This window comes from Aphanomyces invadans (assembly GCF_000520115.1).
Source record: "Aphanomyces invadans strain NJM9701 unplaced genomic scaffold supercont1.3, whole genome shotgun sequence".
NCBI lineage: Eukaryota > Oomycota > Saprolegniomycetes > Saprolegniales > Verrucalvaceae > Aphanomyces > Aphanomyces invadans.
In genome coordinates this window covers 1,067,358-1,081,433 of record NW_008580148.1, presented here as the reverse complement: position 1 = coordinate 1,081,433, position 14,076 = coordinate 1,067,358, and the positions used below count along the sequence as shown (strand labels likewise).

General features: G+C 55.5%; 7 protein-coding genes across 15 annotated transcripts; 4 read left to right on the top strand and 3 right to left on the bottom strand.

Moving 5' to 3' along the window:
• Positions 1-154: 154 nt before the first annotated feature.
• Positions 155-2,641, top strand: H310_02034. Of its 2 annotated transcripts, XM_008865414.1 has the most exons (2): positions 155-1,984; positions 2,032-2,641. In XM_008865414.1, coding segments are annotated over exons 1-2 (1,788 nt in total). In that variant the 5' UTR covers positions 155-197; the 3' UTR covers positions 2,033-2,641. The 2 variants fall into 2 exon arrangements, with proteins under 2 accessions (XP_008863636.1, XP_008863635.1); XM_008865413.1 differs by having other exon boundaries at positions 155-2,641.
• On the bottom strand, positions 169-5,211 carry H310_02033 (hypothetical protein). Its single transcript, XM_008865412.1, has 11 exons — positions 5,171-5,211; positions 5,055-5,111; positions 4,939-5,004; positions 4,583-4,879; positions 4,348-4,525; positions 4,240-4,292; positions 4,034-4,191; positions 3,673-3,974; positions 3,514-3,581; positions 2,656-3,464; positions 169-2,552 (listed from the first exon to the last, which is right to left on the bottom strand). Exons 2-11 carry the CDS (start codon positions 5,094-5,096, stop codon positions 2,432-2,434), a joined length of 2,094 nt encoding a protein of 697 aa, XP_008863634.1. The 5' UTR covers positions 5,097-5,111; positions 5,171-5,211; the 3' UTR covers positions 169-2,431.
• Positions 5,212-5,290: 79 nt separating this feature from the next.
• Positions 5,291-6,599, top strand: H310_02032 (hypothetical protein; the record flags this gene model as incomplete). 5 transcript variants are annotated; one of them, XM_008865411.1, is made up of 5 exons in its annotated part: positions 5,291-5,716; positions 5,761-5,833; positions 5,882-6,022; positions 6,074-6,272; positions 6,373-6,599. In XM_008865411.1, 5 exons carry the CDS (start codon positions 5,291-5,293, stop codon positions 6,533-6,535), a joined length of 1,002 nt encoding a protein of 333 aa, XP_008863633.1. In that variant the 3' UTR covers positions 6,536-6,599. The 5 variants fall into 5 exon arrangements, with proteins under 5 accessions (XP_008863633.1, XP_008863630.1, XP_008863631.1 ...); XM_008865408.1 differs by having other exon boundaries at positions 6,058-6,272; XM_008865409.1 differs by having other exon boundaries at positions 5,882-6,272.
• On the bottom strand, positions 6,549-9,957 carry H310_02031. Of its 2 annotated transcripts, XM_008865406.1 has the most exons (7): positions 9,566-9,957; positions 9,291-9,509; positions 9,042-9,242; positions 8,635-8,985; positions 7,551-8,570; positions 7,075-7,503; positions 6,549-7,025 (listed from the first exon to the last, which is right to left on the bottom strand). In XM_008865406.1, exons 1-7 carry the CDS (start codon positions 9,584-9,586, stop codon positions 6,579-6,581), a joined length of 2,688 nt encoding a protein of 895 aa, XP_008863628.1. In that variant the 5' UTR covers positions 9,587-9,957; the 3' UTR covers positions 6,549-6,578. The 2 variants fall into 2 exon arrangements, with proteins under 2 accessions (XP_008863628.1, XP_008863627.1); XM_008865405.1 differs by having other exon boundaries at positions 9,291-9,957.
• An 872-nt stretch (positions 9,958-10,829) lies between these two features.
• Positions 10,830-12,897, top strand: H310_02030 (hypothetical protein). Of its 3 annotated transcripts, none has more exons than XM_008865403.1 (6): positions 10,830-11,727; positions 11,778-11,904; positions 11,958-12,091; positions 12,147-12,197; positions 12,259-12,775; positions 12,843-12,897. In XM_008865403.1, exons 1-5 carry the CDS (start codon positions 10,915-10,917, stop codon positions 12,406-12,408), a joined length of 1,275 nt encoding a protein of 424 aa, XP_008863625.1. In that variant the 5' UTR covers positions 10,830-10,914; the 3' UTR covers positions 12,409-12,775; positions 12,843-12,897. The 3 variants fall into 3 exon arrangements, with proteins under 3 accessions (XP_008863625.1, XP_008863626.1, XP_008863624.1); XM_008865404.1 differs by lacking the exon at positions 12,843-12,897 and having other exon boundaries at positions 10,830-11,012; positions 11,058-11,727; positions 12,259-12,833; XM_008865402.1 differs by lacking the exon at positions 12,843-12,897 and having other exon boundaries at positions 12,259-12,833.
• On the bottom strand, positions 12,412-13,008 carry H310_02029 (histone H4). Its single transcript, XM_008865401.1, has one exon. It carries the CDS (start codon positions 12,992-12,994, stop codon positions 12,683-12,685), a length of 312 nt encoding a protein of 103 aa, XP_008863623.1. The 5' UTR covers positions 12,995-13,008; the 3' UTR covers positions 12,412-12,682.
• Positions 13,009-13,312: 304 nt separating this feature from the next.
• H310_02028 (histone H3) lies at positions 13,313-13,784 on the top strand. The gene has a single exon (XM_008865400.1). The coding sequence runs from the start codon at positions 13,316-13,318 to the stop codon at positions 13,724-13,726; it is 411 nt and encodes a 136-aa protein (XP_008863622.1). The 5' UTR covers positions 13,313-13,315; the 3' UTR covers positions 13,727-13,784.
• Positions 13,785-14,076: the final 292 nt, after the last annotated feature.

Sequence of the window (14,076 nt, the reverse complement as noted above, 5' to 3'; positions counted from 1 at the left end):
CACTGGCGTTGTGAATTGAAATACCAGAGTTCAATTTTTGTTTAAAATCCGTGTTTTGGCAAATATATTCGCAAAAAGGCCAATTTCCAGACTTGCCAGAACTATTTAATATTACAAGATACTTCAATCATTTATTCTTCATCTATTTGGATGTGCCAATTCGTGGGAAGAAGGAGCGTGGACGAACGGGACGAAGCATGGACGGCCTTGGATTCTCCAACAGCGAGTTCGCCCAGATGCTCAGCGTTCCCGTGGAGGTTGCGCACGAAGAAGTGCTCGATGATGTGAAGCCATTGAACGCGTCGACATCCGAAGCACCTCCTGTAGTTGCGGACCGCAGCGTGAAACCAGTGCTACCAGTTCCTGACATTAAGAAAATGGGAGCATGGCAGAAGCACACCAAGGGCTTTGGGATGAAGATGCTGGAAAAGATGGGGTTCAAAGGTCGATTGGGAAAAGATGAGCAGGGTGTGGCAGCACCTGTCGCCGTGAAAGCGCGACCGAATCAGCGGGGTCTCGGATATGGTGGCTTCCAGGAAGCCGCGACCCTCAAGCAAAACAAAGAAATCGAGCGTGACTTGCACGGGAAACGTGACGACGACGTAGACGACGATTCCACGGACCCGTCCCCAGACGATGGAGCATGGCGAAAGCGAATCCCCGGCGCAACTACAACGACGACATCAAGGAAACGAAAACACAAGACTGTCGAAGATGTGCTGGAAGAGGAGAAAACTGCCATCGATCTCGTCGTTGACATGCGCGGCCCCTTGACGCAAGTATACACAGATGGCATGGGGTCGTTGCCGTCCGCCGCCGTGCAACCATTAGTGCCGCTGTTGGGCCAGGAGATATTGCACAACGTGCGGCATATCGTGAACGAGACGGAGGGATCGATCCGGGCGCTTCATGCCAAAATATCGGTGGATCGCGCGAGGTTGCAAGCGCTTCGTGACGCGCAGGCCGTGGATGCGGGTAAACTTCGTGTCAACCAAGTCGCCACGGACAATCTCGCGGCGGTCGTGGCTGGGTTGCAGCAGCTGCAATCGACGTTGCCAGAGGTCACCGCCATCGGGGCTATCGAGGCCATTGTGAACATGACCGTCACACTCCGGACAAAGTACCCAGCGGAATTCGAGACGCACAACGTGATCGACGTCGTGCCGTCGCTCGGGCTGCCGCTACTCAAGGCGATGGCGGCATCGTGGCATCCTCTCAAAGTCGATGACAATGCGATGGACCTGCGCGGCGTCTTTCGCATGGTGCACGAGTGTCTCGTTACGTGCGTCGCCCCGCTCAACACCAACGAAGTGAGCGTGTTTGCGACAAACGTCGGGTCGGCCACTCGCCACGACAAGATTTACGACTACCTCGTGACGCAGGTTCTGTTTCCGCGACTGGTGTCGGCGCTGCATCGATGGGACGTTGCGTCGCCGTGCTTGGACTTGATTGAGTTCTTGCAAACGTTTGTTGCATCGTCGCATGTCCAATTGGTTTTGACCAGCCACGTCCTGCCGAGGCTTCAGCACGCCGTGCGCGAATGCCACAGCGTCGTCGACGTCGAACGCATCCACGACTGGCTGCTACCATGGCGCGTTCACTTTGAAGCGAATTTTGCAGACGACGTCTACCCCGTTATTCGAGAAACACTTGCCCGGACACTGATCAACTGGCACCCGAACGACACGTCCATATTTGGTGTCCTGCTTCCGTGGCGAGATGTGTGGACGCCAGAGGACTTTGCAGTCTTCACCCACAAACACATTGTGAAGAAGCTCGTGCGTGTGTTAAATCGCGAGTTCCATATTAACCCAAAGGCGCAGCAACTCGAGCCGCTCGAGTGGGTGCTGGCGTGGCACCGCGTGTTGCCAGATCGGCAGTTTGTCGCGTTACTCGAAGCGGAATTTTTCACAAAGTGGCTCAACGTGTTGGCCGAATGGGTGATGCAGAACCCGCCGACCGCCGCACGGGAAATCCTGATCTGGTACAGGGGATGGAAGGCGCTGTTTGATGAGTACGACTTGCTCGTAGAAGAGCGTGTGTGCATGCAATTTCACGGCGCGTTGCAAGTGATGCAATGTATCCAGCAAACCGCGACGTTGCCTGGCCTCAAACTCCTCCCGTCCACGTACGAGGAAGCCCTCCTTCGTGGGAAGAAGCGCGCGGCGCCCGTCCATCCCAAGCACGACCTCCACGGCACAGTCAACATGCGCGACGTTGTCGAAGAGTTTGCGATGCAGCACAACATCGAGTTTGCACCAAAACGACACAAGAACCAAGACGGGCAGCAAGTGTACACGTTTGGCAAGCAGAGCATCGTGATCGACCACAGCCTCCTGTTTGTTGAAACCGAGAAAGGCAAGTTTGACGCGATCGACATTGACGACTTGATTAAAAAGGCATAACGCGACCATCTTGATCGAGGGCTGGATCACGTTGTCAGCGGAGGCACCCGCGAGTCGGACAACTTTTGAAGCAATGCGATGGCTTGAACGAGTAATTGTTTGGATGTGGCGATCGAGTCGGTTCGCTTGTGGGCTGCCAGGAGCATCCTAGGCACACCACCAAGTCAGATGATTCGACCTCGATGTCGTAGCATATTCAAGTTGCATGTTGCGTCAACATGGCTTTCATGCTGCGAGGCTAGTGTCGTACAAGGAGCCGTCGGTGGAATTGGCGGCGGCCAACTTGGCGTGCTCGGCATCTTCGATCGAGTCATTGCAGTGCTTGACCGCGGTCGTGAGGCGCTCCATGGCGAGCTGAAGTTGCGATTGCACTTGGTTGTGTGTGACGAGGGGGTCGCCGAGTAAATTCCGTCGCATCCACATTGTTTCGTGGAGTTTGGTGAACCCGTTGCCGACCGGATCTCGTCGCAAGAGGCGGAGCTCGAGCATGAGCGACTGCAGCAAGCGCTTGAGCGCGAGGAAGGTGGCGGCGACTCGGATTTTCTTGGTTTTGAACGGAAACATGCCGTTGGCGAGGACGCCCTCGAGGTCCGTGCGGGACAGCGAGTATGCATCGACGTACGTCAGCGTCCGGACCGTGTACTTGCGGATCCCGTGGCTCAGGATCACGTCTTCGCCAAAGAACCGGCCTTTCCCCATAACCCGGCCAAGCCGCGCGACAATGCCTTTTGAAATGATGTACATCTTGTCGGTGGGGTCGCCCAAGTCGACAATGTTCTCGTTGGGGGGGTACAGCTCGGCCTTGAGCTGCTGTGTGATAGCCGTCACGAACCGGACGTGCTCGTCGTACGGCCCGCCGTTGAAAAAGTAAATGTTGTTGGCCCATTCGCCGTTCGTGTACACCGAGATGAGCCCGCGCAGACCGGGCGACAGCGTCGCGATCACGTGGCTAAAGTACTTGTGCTGCAACAGGTCGCGGCTGTGCAAAAAGTATTCGCGGAGCTTGATCTTCATGTCTCGCGGCACCTTTTCCTTGTTCATATACACGTTCAAGTGATCCTACGCTCGGAGCAATGAGGTCGCCGCATCCGACGAGTCCCTCATCTACCATTTGCTGGTTGAACTCGGTTTCGGCCTCGTCCATGGATGCCACCAGCCCGCACACGGCCCCGATGACTACGATGATAGAGAGTTCGTCAGGTATAGCTCGTCGACCGGTCTGTCCTGTCGCAAACGGGGCCAGAGATCGCGAAGTCGCGCCACTTACTGTAAGCATACGTTCCACCGCCGCAGAGCATGCACCCGATGCATATGCACCGCTCAAAGTCGGTCTTGGGCTGGACGTCGCCGTACCCAACGGTACCAATCGTCATAACACTCCAGTACAGCGACACGACGTATTTCTCGAGCGAGCTGCCCTCGTCGACATCGTATGCATCCATCCATGACATTTCGTCGGGCCCGACGTCTTCCAGCGCGGGGGTCAGCCCCCACAAGCACGCAAGCCAGTGCGCTAATATCAACACGCAAAACAAAAACTTGGCCAGCTTGACGCTTGTGTATTTGAACCTGCCATCACCGTGGTGGCCTTCAAGCACGACGTCCGGGACCCGCGACGACGCACGTACCCGAGAATCGCTTCCCATCGCGAGTAGATGCGCGACGCGCGAAACACACGAACGAGCTTGATGAGGCGAAAGAGCCGAATGATGCGGATGATTTTCAAGTGCGACGTCAGGTCTTTCTTGGCCGACACTTCTGGTGTGTTGCTGTCGCCTTTGTATGACTGCGCAGATCGTCGTCGTGAATTTCGATGTCGTTCCCGTCAACGTACCATGCTGATCACATCAAACGGAATGATCGACACGAAGTCCAAGACAAACCAGCCTACAGCCCTCCGAGCCAGTGAATCGCCGACCTCCCGCGCACGTTGTTGGCGTACCCGTGATGTACTGGAGCGCGATCTGCCAACTGTCGTCGATGAGCTGGTTGTTCTCTTTGTCGATGAATGGCGTCATGAAATTGAACATCATGTCGACCAGAAACGACAGATCGACGGTGCGATCAACGATGAAGAGGCCGTCCAACGAGACTGTGTCCACGAACGCAATCTCGTACGGCTGATGAGATCAAGGCCTGGGTGAGCCATGGACTGAGGTGGTGCATGACCAACGTACTGTGAGCAGCGCCGTGTACACGAGCAAGACAATCATGAACAAGTCCCATCCGGCGCGGAACTGGGAGTTGGGGTGCAAGTATGCTTGCCGCTTGTACGCCTTCTTGACGGCGCGGTCGCCCGCTTTGGGGATGCGCTTGGACTGGAAAAACGCCTTGTTCTTGCGCATGCGCATTTCATTCGCTTCGTCGATCGCGGCTGCCCCAGCTGAATTGCGGAGGAGCCGTTCGCGGACCGGAACAATCTTGTTCGAGTCATGAAGAGGATGCCTCGTGGACGACTTGGTGATCAATCCCTCCTGCTCTCCATGCATATCCAGTAACGACACCACTGCATATTGTAAATGACGCACATCACCTCAACTTGGTACTTGGCCGCTCCACTTGGCAGGGCGCTGTTTGTGGAAGATATTGGCGCCACGTCCTACGCAACCATCCGTTTGTCCAACAACAACACGGACTCGTGTCGCGTACAGGCGATGCAACATCGTCCACGGACGGGTCGTGCTTCGCCATTTGTGTTGCCTGCGTCTACAAAGCAGAATGCCACATCTGTCACGCCTCGGTTGGCATAGCCATGCCTGCCCCACCAGTGCTTTAGCTTGGATGTCTTGGAGGCGCAGCCGTTTCGGAACCCAAGTGTCACTCGGCAGCAATGTAACTGCCGGTGGCGTTTCAAGCCGGATATGGTAGGGTCCGGATAACGGTTTATGGTGCGGAATCCAGCACCGTCACCCACTGCCGTCCTGCGTGGCCACTTGAGCCCGGTCAACAGCCTCTGCTTTGTCCACGACCATGCAATCGTTCCAAGGCATGATGCGCCATCCCTGAGTGCGGCCGCACCTCAAGGTTTGGTATCAGGCAGTGCCGATGGAACGCTCAAGGTCTGGGACATGACCACGCGGAGGGAGGTGTGTTCTGTTCAAGCGCATTCCAAGGCAGGGATCCTACAAACCGCCACGCACGGAGCAGCAATTCTATCTCAAGGTCGAGACGGTTTGGTCAAGTGGTGGGACGCCGTCGACGGTGGCGAACTTCGAGAGTTCCGGACGCTTGCCATCGGGTCGTACACGTTTACAAAAGCACATGTTGTGGATGCCAACCTCGTTCTTGTGCCCACAGAGCACGCCGAGACAGTAACTCTCCCGTGTTTGTGTCCATAGCGTCATTCATCCAGTAGGTGGCTCTCTTCGACGTCCGCACGCCCGGAAACCAGCCAGCCATGGAATTCCACGGCGCATCGTTGAAGTCTGGTGCGATGACCGAAGAATTTGTCCGAAAGCATAACCATCTTCGTGTAGGTATGTGCATGGCCTTAACAAGTCTACCTGTATCGAGTGGCGTGATGGCTTGCGTCGGGTTTGAGGGCGGAGTTGTCGCGCTATACGACCTCCGCCAAGGACTCACTCCAGTGGTCGCGCCGGCCGTGTCGCCTTCCACAGGTATGTTGCCGAGAGTTGTTTCCGACCCTGCGAAGGCATCGTTACGCATAGTGCTTTGCATGGAGCCCGTGTATGGATCCGCAACGCTGCTATGTGGCACGTCGGGCGAAGAGCACGTTGCAGTCACGCTGACAGCAGCCACCGACGCCGACACGGCAACGTTTTATCGAACCAAACAGCCTGGCATCAGCGCGGTAGCCAACCGTACCTTCGATGACCGCATCTTTGCCACGGCAGGGTGGGACCACAGGTATTGTGCCCCCATTCACTCGCCACCACGACGTCCGTCTGGAGTTGTCCGTGCGTCAAACACCATTTATCCACGCTTGCTTGACCTGGTCACGATGTAGAGTCCGAGTCTTTCACCGAAGTTTCAAACCGCTCGCGACGCTCAAATATCACACGGACAGCGTCTACGCCGTTCAGTTCTCACGTGACGGCAAGTGGCTTGCGTCGGCGTCGAAAGACCACAAGATTGCGCTATGGTGTGTGTATCCGCCATCGTCCACATGACGCTGCACATCCGTCCGATACGTCACAAAAGTAACGAGCTTTACTATTCGACGATTGACACAAGAGCGATGGGGTTTGCTGCCGAGTGACTTGTGTCGCTCACGGATCGCGGACGGCTGGCGTCGGTGGCAGCTGTGCGGTGGTTGTCGCCTTGTTCGGTCTGCGACGCTTGGTCGTTGTTTCGCACGGCAATGTCGGACCGGGATCGCTTGACCTTGACCGTGATTTTGCCGTGATCGTTGATGTCATCGTCGTGCATGTCGAAGCTGCTCGTGGAGTGGTGCAGCGCGTCGTCCAGCACGTGGCGGCTGTTAAAATTCAAACTCATCGCTTCGAGGAACCGGTCCTTGTACGGAATGGGCGGCAGCACGGTCGGCGACTGATACATCTTCTTGGCGCCGGACTCGACGCGCTTGATAAAGTCAAACTGGTGGACATAATCGATCAGCGCGGCACGGATGGACAGGGTTGTGTCATCGAACGCCAACAACTAGTCAGGTACATGGATGGTCACGGCGAGATCGAAGACGAGATCGCACCAGCGAGTAGTCGATGACGCCGTTGCTGCTGAGCATGGACACGTCCTTGGTGAGCGCGTCGAGGAACCGTCGCAAGTCGTGCGGTCGAACGTGCACGGGCACCCGGTCGACAAAGTTTTCGTCGGGAAGGACCTTCTTGTACACGACAGGTCGGTCCTTCTCGACGCTTCGGTTCCGCCGCACGCCCTTGAGGTCGTACAGTTGCGTAAACGGAAAGCCAAAAATGGAGCATTCCATCACAAACACAAACATGGGCTTGGTGTGGCCGTGCAGCTTGATCTTGAATGCGCCGACGATCTTGGCCAGGCACGACGACGCCTTCTTCTCTGCCACCTCGGCAATGTACTTGAAGTACGTGGGCGCAAAGTGGACAAACATGTTGAATTCCGTCGCTGCGACGCCCTTGAGGACAAACTGCTGGTCGTGCGACTACCACAACAAGCTGAGTTAGCTATCTTCTGACAGCAGAATCGCACCAAGGAAAAGAACGCGCCAGATTTGCCGCCAGAAGTCTCCCATGGCGCACTCTTGGCGATGGCATTCAAGAAGCCGAGGTTCCCTGGTTCGATCACTTGCCGGAGACAGTGAAATTGCGTGGCAAAGTACACCGTGACGGTGGTTGCTCCACTACTGCCACCATCGCCACCGTCGCCGCCGCTGATTGTCGGGAGTCCATCCGGCGCTCTGTCTTGCGTCGACGCGTTGGCCTCGGTTTGGTCGGACGACGTCGACAACGTGTTGGTGTGGGCGATGGTCGCAGAGGTTTTGTCCAGAACGACGTGGCATTTGAAATGGTGGCACGACGGGTTTTTGATCTCGCGGTAGATTTGAGGTGTCCGCAACGTCATCTTGCCTTCGTGCTCGTGGAGCACGGAAATGGCGCCGCAAGTTTGCTGGAGCAGATCGACGTACATTGGTGACACGAGCGAGTACGCAATGAGGGACCCAATGTCGTGCTCGTCGGCCCACACAACAAGCCCACCAACGCCGCGGTCAAGATGTTCAGCGCGATGAAATACTCGACGCAGCAATGCTTTCGCGTTCGCGCGGCCGCAAGGCTGTCGGACCGGCACGTCTTTGGCAGGATGCGAGGCGGCGTTAGACTTCCTTGTCGTGGAAGGCATGTCTCCGGGGTTGGGTTTCGCGACCGACGATGATTTAGTGATGGGAAGCGGGGGGGGTGGCTTGATGTCGACAAGGTTTTCTGGCGGGGCGGGCACTGTTATCGACCCGGCCGACGGCGGCGTGTCTAAAAGCCATGCTTCGGGGATGGACAGCCGCCTCGTGGCTTCGCCAGACCGGCGCTTCACAACTGAATTGGAGCTAGGCCGTTGGAACGATTTGATCGAGTCCACGAGGGCGGTGCACCCGATGTACAAGTCCTCCTTCGCGCGGTTCACGCCGAGCAACGTCAATTTCGTCGGGTTCGCCTTCAAGGGCGCCACGATATCTTTATGCAACTGCGACAACGACGCAGCCACTTGTTCTCGAAACGCCTACCAACAACCATGGGCATAACGAGTGCTGATGTCGGTGTATACCTCGACGGCGTGCACGTACCACGAGTTCGGCGGATGGGGCGACCGGCGACGTTTGATTTAGCAAGGACTGGACCGTCGCGGTCGTCGCCAAGTTGGTCACGTCCGCTGGTTGGTTCAACAGATCGTCAAAAACAGTCAGGACCATCGCCGACGCGTCTTCAAAGGTCGATTCGAGGGCGGCCAGGTGTGGGAGTACACATGCCGAGTGGTAGTCGGGCCGTGTCCGGCACATCGAGGCACACTCCAGCGAGTACGGTGGTTGGCGCTGGAACATAATGTCGTGGATGGCATTCACCCAATGCATCTTGATCGCATCCGTGGGAGCGTTGAGGCGCCATCGCCGCGCGCCATTGACGAGCTCAAACGCAAACTAGTCGGCGAATCCATCAATAAATTGCCACACGAACCAGGAGATCGACAGCACACCTGGTGGCGGTTCGAATTCGAGCCTGCACATGGTGACGGCACGATCTCGACGGCTGTGTGTGTGGTGATAGGGACCTGGCCAAGCTGGAGTAGCGACGACGTGTCCTGGAGGTATACGAGGGTGTTGGTGTCCCGCCGCAGTAAAAAGTACCGCAGTTTCCAATTGTGTGTGAACGATCCGTACTTGCCGAGCCATCCTTCCTGGGGCATGACCACGGTCAGCAAACAAGGACAAGCCACTGCCAGTACCATGGCGATTTCGTCCGAGTGGAACTTTAGGTTGTACATTTGGTGCAGTGGTGTCGATCGAACATGCATAATTTGCGACAGAGCCGAGTCCAAGCGAAGAACGCGGTAGAAGCGTACGTCATCGTCGGTCTCATCGGAGGTTGATCCAGGTAGAACGATCGGGACCCGAGCACGTCGTCGCACCCACCTTCGTCGGCGAAGGATATCATACGGCCTCGGCTTGATGCGGTGAGTGCCGTCGGCTAAGTGAGTGTTCATGGCGGTGATGCTCATACCGTACGTCCATCCTTCGGCATCGCACGGCGTGTACGACTTGTCGATGGTCCAACGCGACTGCCACTTCCATCCACGTTTCATGCCGCAGTCGTTGTCTTTGCATGTCGATGCCGGATCAAAAGGAACAGGAAGCGAAAAGAATGGAGACGATGGGTCGCCGCCACACCGATTGCACCAAGGCCGTGACGACTCCCTCCAACGCATCTTGTATGGATGAAGTGATTGCATCTCGAACACTTCTTCCTCCACCACAGGCAACGCCGATCCATCTACGTGGAAGTCAACGTATGCCTTTGGAGGCTCGACAGGGATCGCATGAGCGCAACTACTCATGCGACGGCGACGACGCGGACGTTCGTTCCTCCCGTCGGCGGAATTACACCCGACTGCGACGCGCCACGATTGGTCACTTGGTCGAGGTTAATAAAGCACATTTTAAAAAATTATGTTGGTTCTTGTATACCGGATGTTGGAAATGCCTCAAAAATACGGCCATCCACTCTACAACTGGCGACTGGTCGCAGTGGAGCGAGCGGCTGCTCGGTGCGGCTCCTCGTGCTTGGACGCCATCACTCGAACGTTCTCGTCGACCATTCTTCGCCCACTGCCATACGCCTGAACTGTCCACCCTTGGCAAAGCGGAAATAGCAAGTCGAAGTACTACGGTATTGTGTGCTGCGACAAGCGACATATTCGCTACAAGTACATGTACTAAACAATCACGCCCATGCACGACAATCTGGTGCTTGTCCGCAGCCTTCAGATGTACCCGTGCTTCGCCGCATGCTGCACGCGTATCGTCGTCCTCATCGTCATGTGCGGGTTTAGCTCGCCATCGTCTTTGTTTTGCACCGTCGGGGCTACCTTCCCACCTCTCCTCTTGGCTCGTTCCTAGCACACAGAACCATCTAGCCCAAGAAGATGATGTTAAAAAATAAATATGAAGCATTTTTATAGCAATTCGATTCTATTCATCGTCATGGGCATACAGCATTATTGTGACCGCGAGTAAAAAATTATTGTGATTTTCTGAAAAGTTAATAAATTTCATCCTCATCCGGATGCCATTCCAGTCGTGGTGGTGTCATTGGCACCGTCGCCGACACCACCGCGACTGGAATGGGTGAGCATGGAATGCTGCTGAGTCGTCAGATTCATGTAGCTGGATGACATAGCCATACATGGCGCGCGCTTGGACCTTGAGAGCATTCATTACCCTTTCTTTCGAGTGACCAAGTGCACATAGCAGTGGTTGTTGCGCCACTCGCATTGAGAATCCCCCCCATTACACGCCAGTTATCCGGATAATCCCACATAGCTGCGCAAAGCAGGGACGGAAGTCGGCAGGATGGCAACGTCTCAGCGCATCCGAAGCCTAAGTCACGACGAATCGGAGCGCACGCTGAGCAAGCCGCCTGTCAAGTCTCGGATCCAGTCGGACAATAGGTCGGCAAAGGTTATGACGGTCGAAAGCACTGGTCCAATCTTTAGCACGCCGACGGAGCCCGCAATAGGACCCTGCAACAAAAGCAGCTTCCGCTTGAACGATGTCGAGAAGAGCTTCAACAACGTGGTGAAGATTGTCAAGACGGCGTTTGTCGAGGATGAAATCAAGCGCGCGATGGAATCGAACTGGATGCTTGTGGAGACCGACGCCGGCGAAGTCTCTGCATTGGACAATGCGCTCGACACGCTCCGCGACGCGTTCCTGTTCACAACGTCCCTCTCCGAGAGCAAGCTCGACTCGAGCGCTCACTCGATCATAACTCACTGCGAGAAGGTTGCCGAACGCATCTTTGACCAGAAAGAGTCGCGCGAGGTCATGGTCGCGAACTGGAACGACACAAACTTACTGCCGAACCTCCAAAACAATTTGCAGGAAATTAAGACATTAGTGCTGCCGCCGCTGAATCGCCGGGAAAAAGCGGCCGAGCTCAAGATCCTCAAGAGGATTGAGCGCTTCGTCTCGCTCATGTCGTCCAGCCTACAAGCGATGCGGGCCGACCTCCAGAGCTTCCTCACCGACCTCGACAAGATTCTGCTCGAATGCAGCACGCTTCTCGTCGAAGTAATCACGTTCCTGCACATGCGAAGCCGGACCGCTGATTTTAGCGGCACGGGGGTCGCTGCCGGAGCGGCCGGGCTCGTTGCAGGAATTTTGGTATTGCCGACTCACGATGTAATACAATCCGCCATAACATGGACGTCTAGGTGACAGTGACAGCTTTGCTGACAGCACCAATGTCTGCTGGCTTGACGCTGCCATTTCTCGTCGCGGGCAAGGGGCTCATTGCATCGGGCGTGGCGACGCTGGCCCCGTGCAGCTTGATGCTGGCGAGTACGGTCGATTGCATGAGATGTGTGTACAGAGGCTTGACGATGCGCTTGTAGGCCACAACAAGCAGCTGGAAGGGCTCGCTAGCTTGGTGCGAAGCCTTAAGGCCCGCCTCGAGATTTTATTCCAACGGCGGGAGGTCCTCGTGACGGCGTACTATGCGTGCATTGAAGCCGAGTTCAACATCCAGGTAGGATGGCGTGTTATGATGGAATGACGGAAATGCTGACGGGTACGCGGTATAGCACGTGGGGACGTTCTGCAAGGACGCGGTCGAGCTCGAGATGCCACCCAAGGTACGCGAGGGCAGACTCAAGAAATCTTGATGGGGCTGAGTCGAAAATGGCGACTGCCTAGGACAACTCGATGCCATTCATGACGCTCGTGGAGAAGAAGTTGCGCGTGATTGAAGAAAACATCGACGTGTTTGCGTCAGACCCGTCTGTGTTTCACTATTGCCATGAGGACGAAGACCAGGAGAATGGCTTGCTGTACCTCGACAAGTAACAACACACGATTCTTAACGATACATAGATTTAAGTGTGAAGGAAGAGCGTCCGTCGAGCCGAGCGCTATTACTTAGCTCATCAAGCACACCCGGGTTCTGCAGAGGTCAACAAGCAGTCCTCTCGACCTCTACCGGGGGAAGGCCAATTGAAGGTGATATGAAATAAGATGTAAAAGAGAGAGTACAAGCGGTAAAGTTCTCGATGGTTGGGTGGTGTTGAAAAACACCAGAGCATGATATCCCATCAGGGAATCAAAGATAGGGAGAAGGCATTTAGCCGCCGAAACCGTACAAGGTGCGACCTTGGCGCTTCAAGGCATACACGACATCCATGGCCGTCACGGTCTTTCGACGAGCATGTTCAGTGTAGGTGACCGAGTCACGGATCACGTTTTCCAAAAACACCTTGAGGACACCGCGGGTTTCTTCATAGATCAAGCCGGAGATACGCTTGACACCGCCACGACGAGCCAGACGGCGGATCGCTGGCTTGGTGATACCTTGGATGTTGTCACGAAGGACCTTGCGATGGCGCTTGGCACCGCCCTTCCCAAGACCTTTCCCGCCTTTACCACGACCAGACATTGTTGCTTGATGTCAAAATTCAAAATGATCTCTCTTCATGGACCCGCTGGGAACGAGGCTGCGATTGGCGCGAACTCCGACGCAAGCAAAGCAGTTTGATTGGCCCCACATCGGATGCAAAATTCCAGCCAATGCGTGTCGTTTAATTCTGTAAGACTCAAAATTCCGCCAATAGTACCATCTGATAGTGCAACTTGTAGCATTTCATTGGTGGGAATTTTCACGATGTTGTAACTCGTTCCCCCAGTTTCGGTTTGTCGTTGTATTCACGCCAGAGAGCGCCATAATTGAATTGCCCTCGTTCGACTCAAGTCTCATACAATGGCTCGTACCAAGCAAACTGCCCGCAAGTCCACTGGTGGCAAGGCTCCCCGTAAGCAATTGGCCACCAAGGCCGCACGCAAGTCCGCCCCTGCCACTGGCGGTGTGAAGAAGCCCCATCGTTACCGCCCTGGTACGGTCGCTTTGCGTGAAATCCGTCGCTACCAAAAGTCTACGGAACTGTTGATCCGCAAGCTTCCCTTCCAACGCTTGGTGCGTGAAATCGCTCAAGACTTTAAGACCGACTTGCGCTTCCAAGGTTCGGCTGTCTTGGCCTTGCAAGAAGCTGCTGAAGCTTACTTGGTCGGCTTGTTCGAAGATACCAACTTGTGTGCGATCCACGCCAAGCGTGTCACCATCATGCCCAAGGACATCCAATTGGCTCGTCGCATCCGCGGTGAGCGCTCTTAAATTACCTGCTGCGACGAAGTAGCGTGCTCTTCACCTGGTGTTTTTCAACACCACCCTTCTGACCGAGAAATTCTTCGTCTCCGTACTGATCTAGCAAGCCAATACGTAGCAGGCTTAAAACTCGCAGCGGTGGGGTAAGCGGACCTTACATTCACTGAAACGTGCATGTCAGCCACGACCGTGCTCAAGCCTTCCGCTTTAGAGAGCAACGAAATTTGCAGCTTACCGCTCGAGTAAACCACTTGACAGTACAAGTGGACTGCCATGAACTTCGCCTCGAGTCGTCCATGGTGGCTGCATGAGGTGTACGTGGCACGCTTTACAGCGTGCCGAGTTGCCGTAGCAGGTCC

Bases quoted from the DNA above. Each gene is read 5' to 3' on its own strand.
- H310_02034 (XM_008865413.1), top strand. From the start codon at position 198: ATGGACGGCCTTGGATTCTCCAACAGCGAGTTCGCCCAGATGCTCAGC.
- H310_02033 (XM_008865412.1), bottom strand. From the start codon at position 5,096: ATGGCGAAGCACGACCCGTCCGTGGACGATGTTGCATCGCCT. The intron at 4,526-4,582 runs GTACGTTGGTCA...TGATCTCATCAG, and splicing joins TGTACACGGCGCTGCTCACA to CCGTACGAGATTGCGTTCGT. The intron at 3,465-3,513 runs GTAGATGAGGGA...CTCCGAGCGTAG, and splicing joins CCGAGTTCAACCAGCAAATG to GATCACTTGAACGTGTATAT.
- H310_02031 (XM_008865405.1), bottom strand. From the start codon at position 9,899: ATGAGTAGTTGCGCTCATGCGATCCCTGTCGAGCCTCCAAAGGCATAC. The intron at 9,243-9,290 runs GTACTGGCAGTG...GTCATGCCCCAG, and splicing joins ACTCGGACGAAATCGCCATG to GAAGGATGGCTCGGCAAGTA. The intron at 7,026-7,074 runs GTGCGATCTCGT...GTACCTGACTAG, and splicing joins GCGTCATCGACTACTCGCTG to TTGTTGGCGTTCGATGACAC.
- H310_02030 (XM_008865403.1), top strand. From the start codon at position 10,915: ATGGCAACGTCTCAGCGCATCCGAAGCCTAAGTCACGACGAATCGGAG. The intron at 11,905-11,957 runs GTACGGTCGATT...ATGCGCTTGTAG, and splicing joins GTGCAGCTTGATGCTGGCGA to GCCACAACAAGCAGCTGGAA. The intron at 12,198-12,258 runs GTACGCGAGGGC...GCGACTGCCTAG, and splicing joins AGCTCGAGATGCCACCCAAG to GACAACTCGATGCCATTCAT.
- H310_02029 (XM_008865401.1), bottom strand. From the start codon at position 12,994: ATGTCTGGTCGTGGTAAAGGCGGGAAAGGTCTTGGGAAGGGCGGTGCC.
- H310_02028 (XM_008865400.1), top strand. From the start codon at position 13,316: ATGGCTCGTACCAAGCAAACTGCCCGCAAGTCCACTGGTGGCAAGGCT.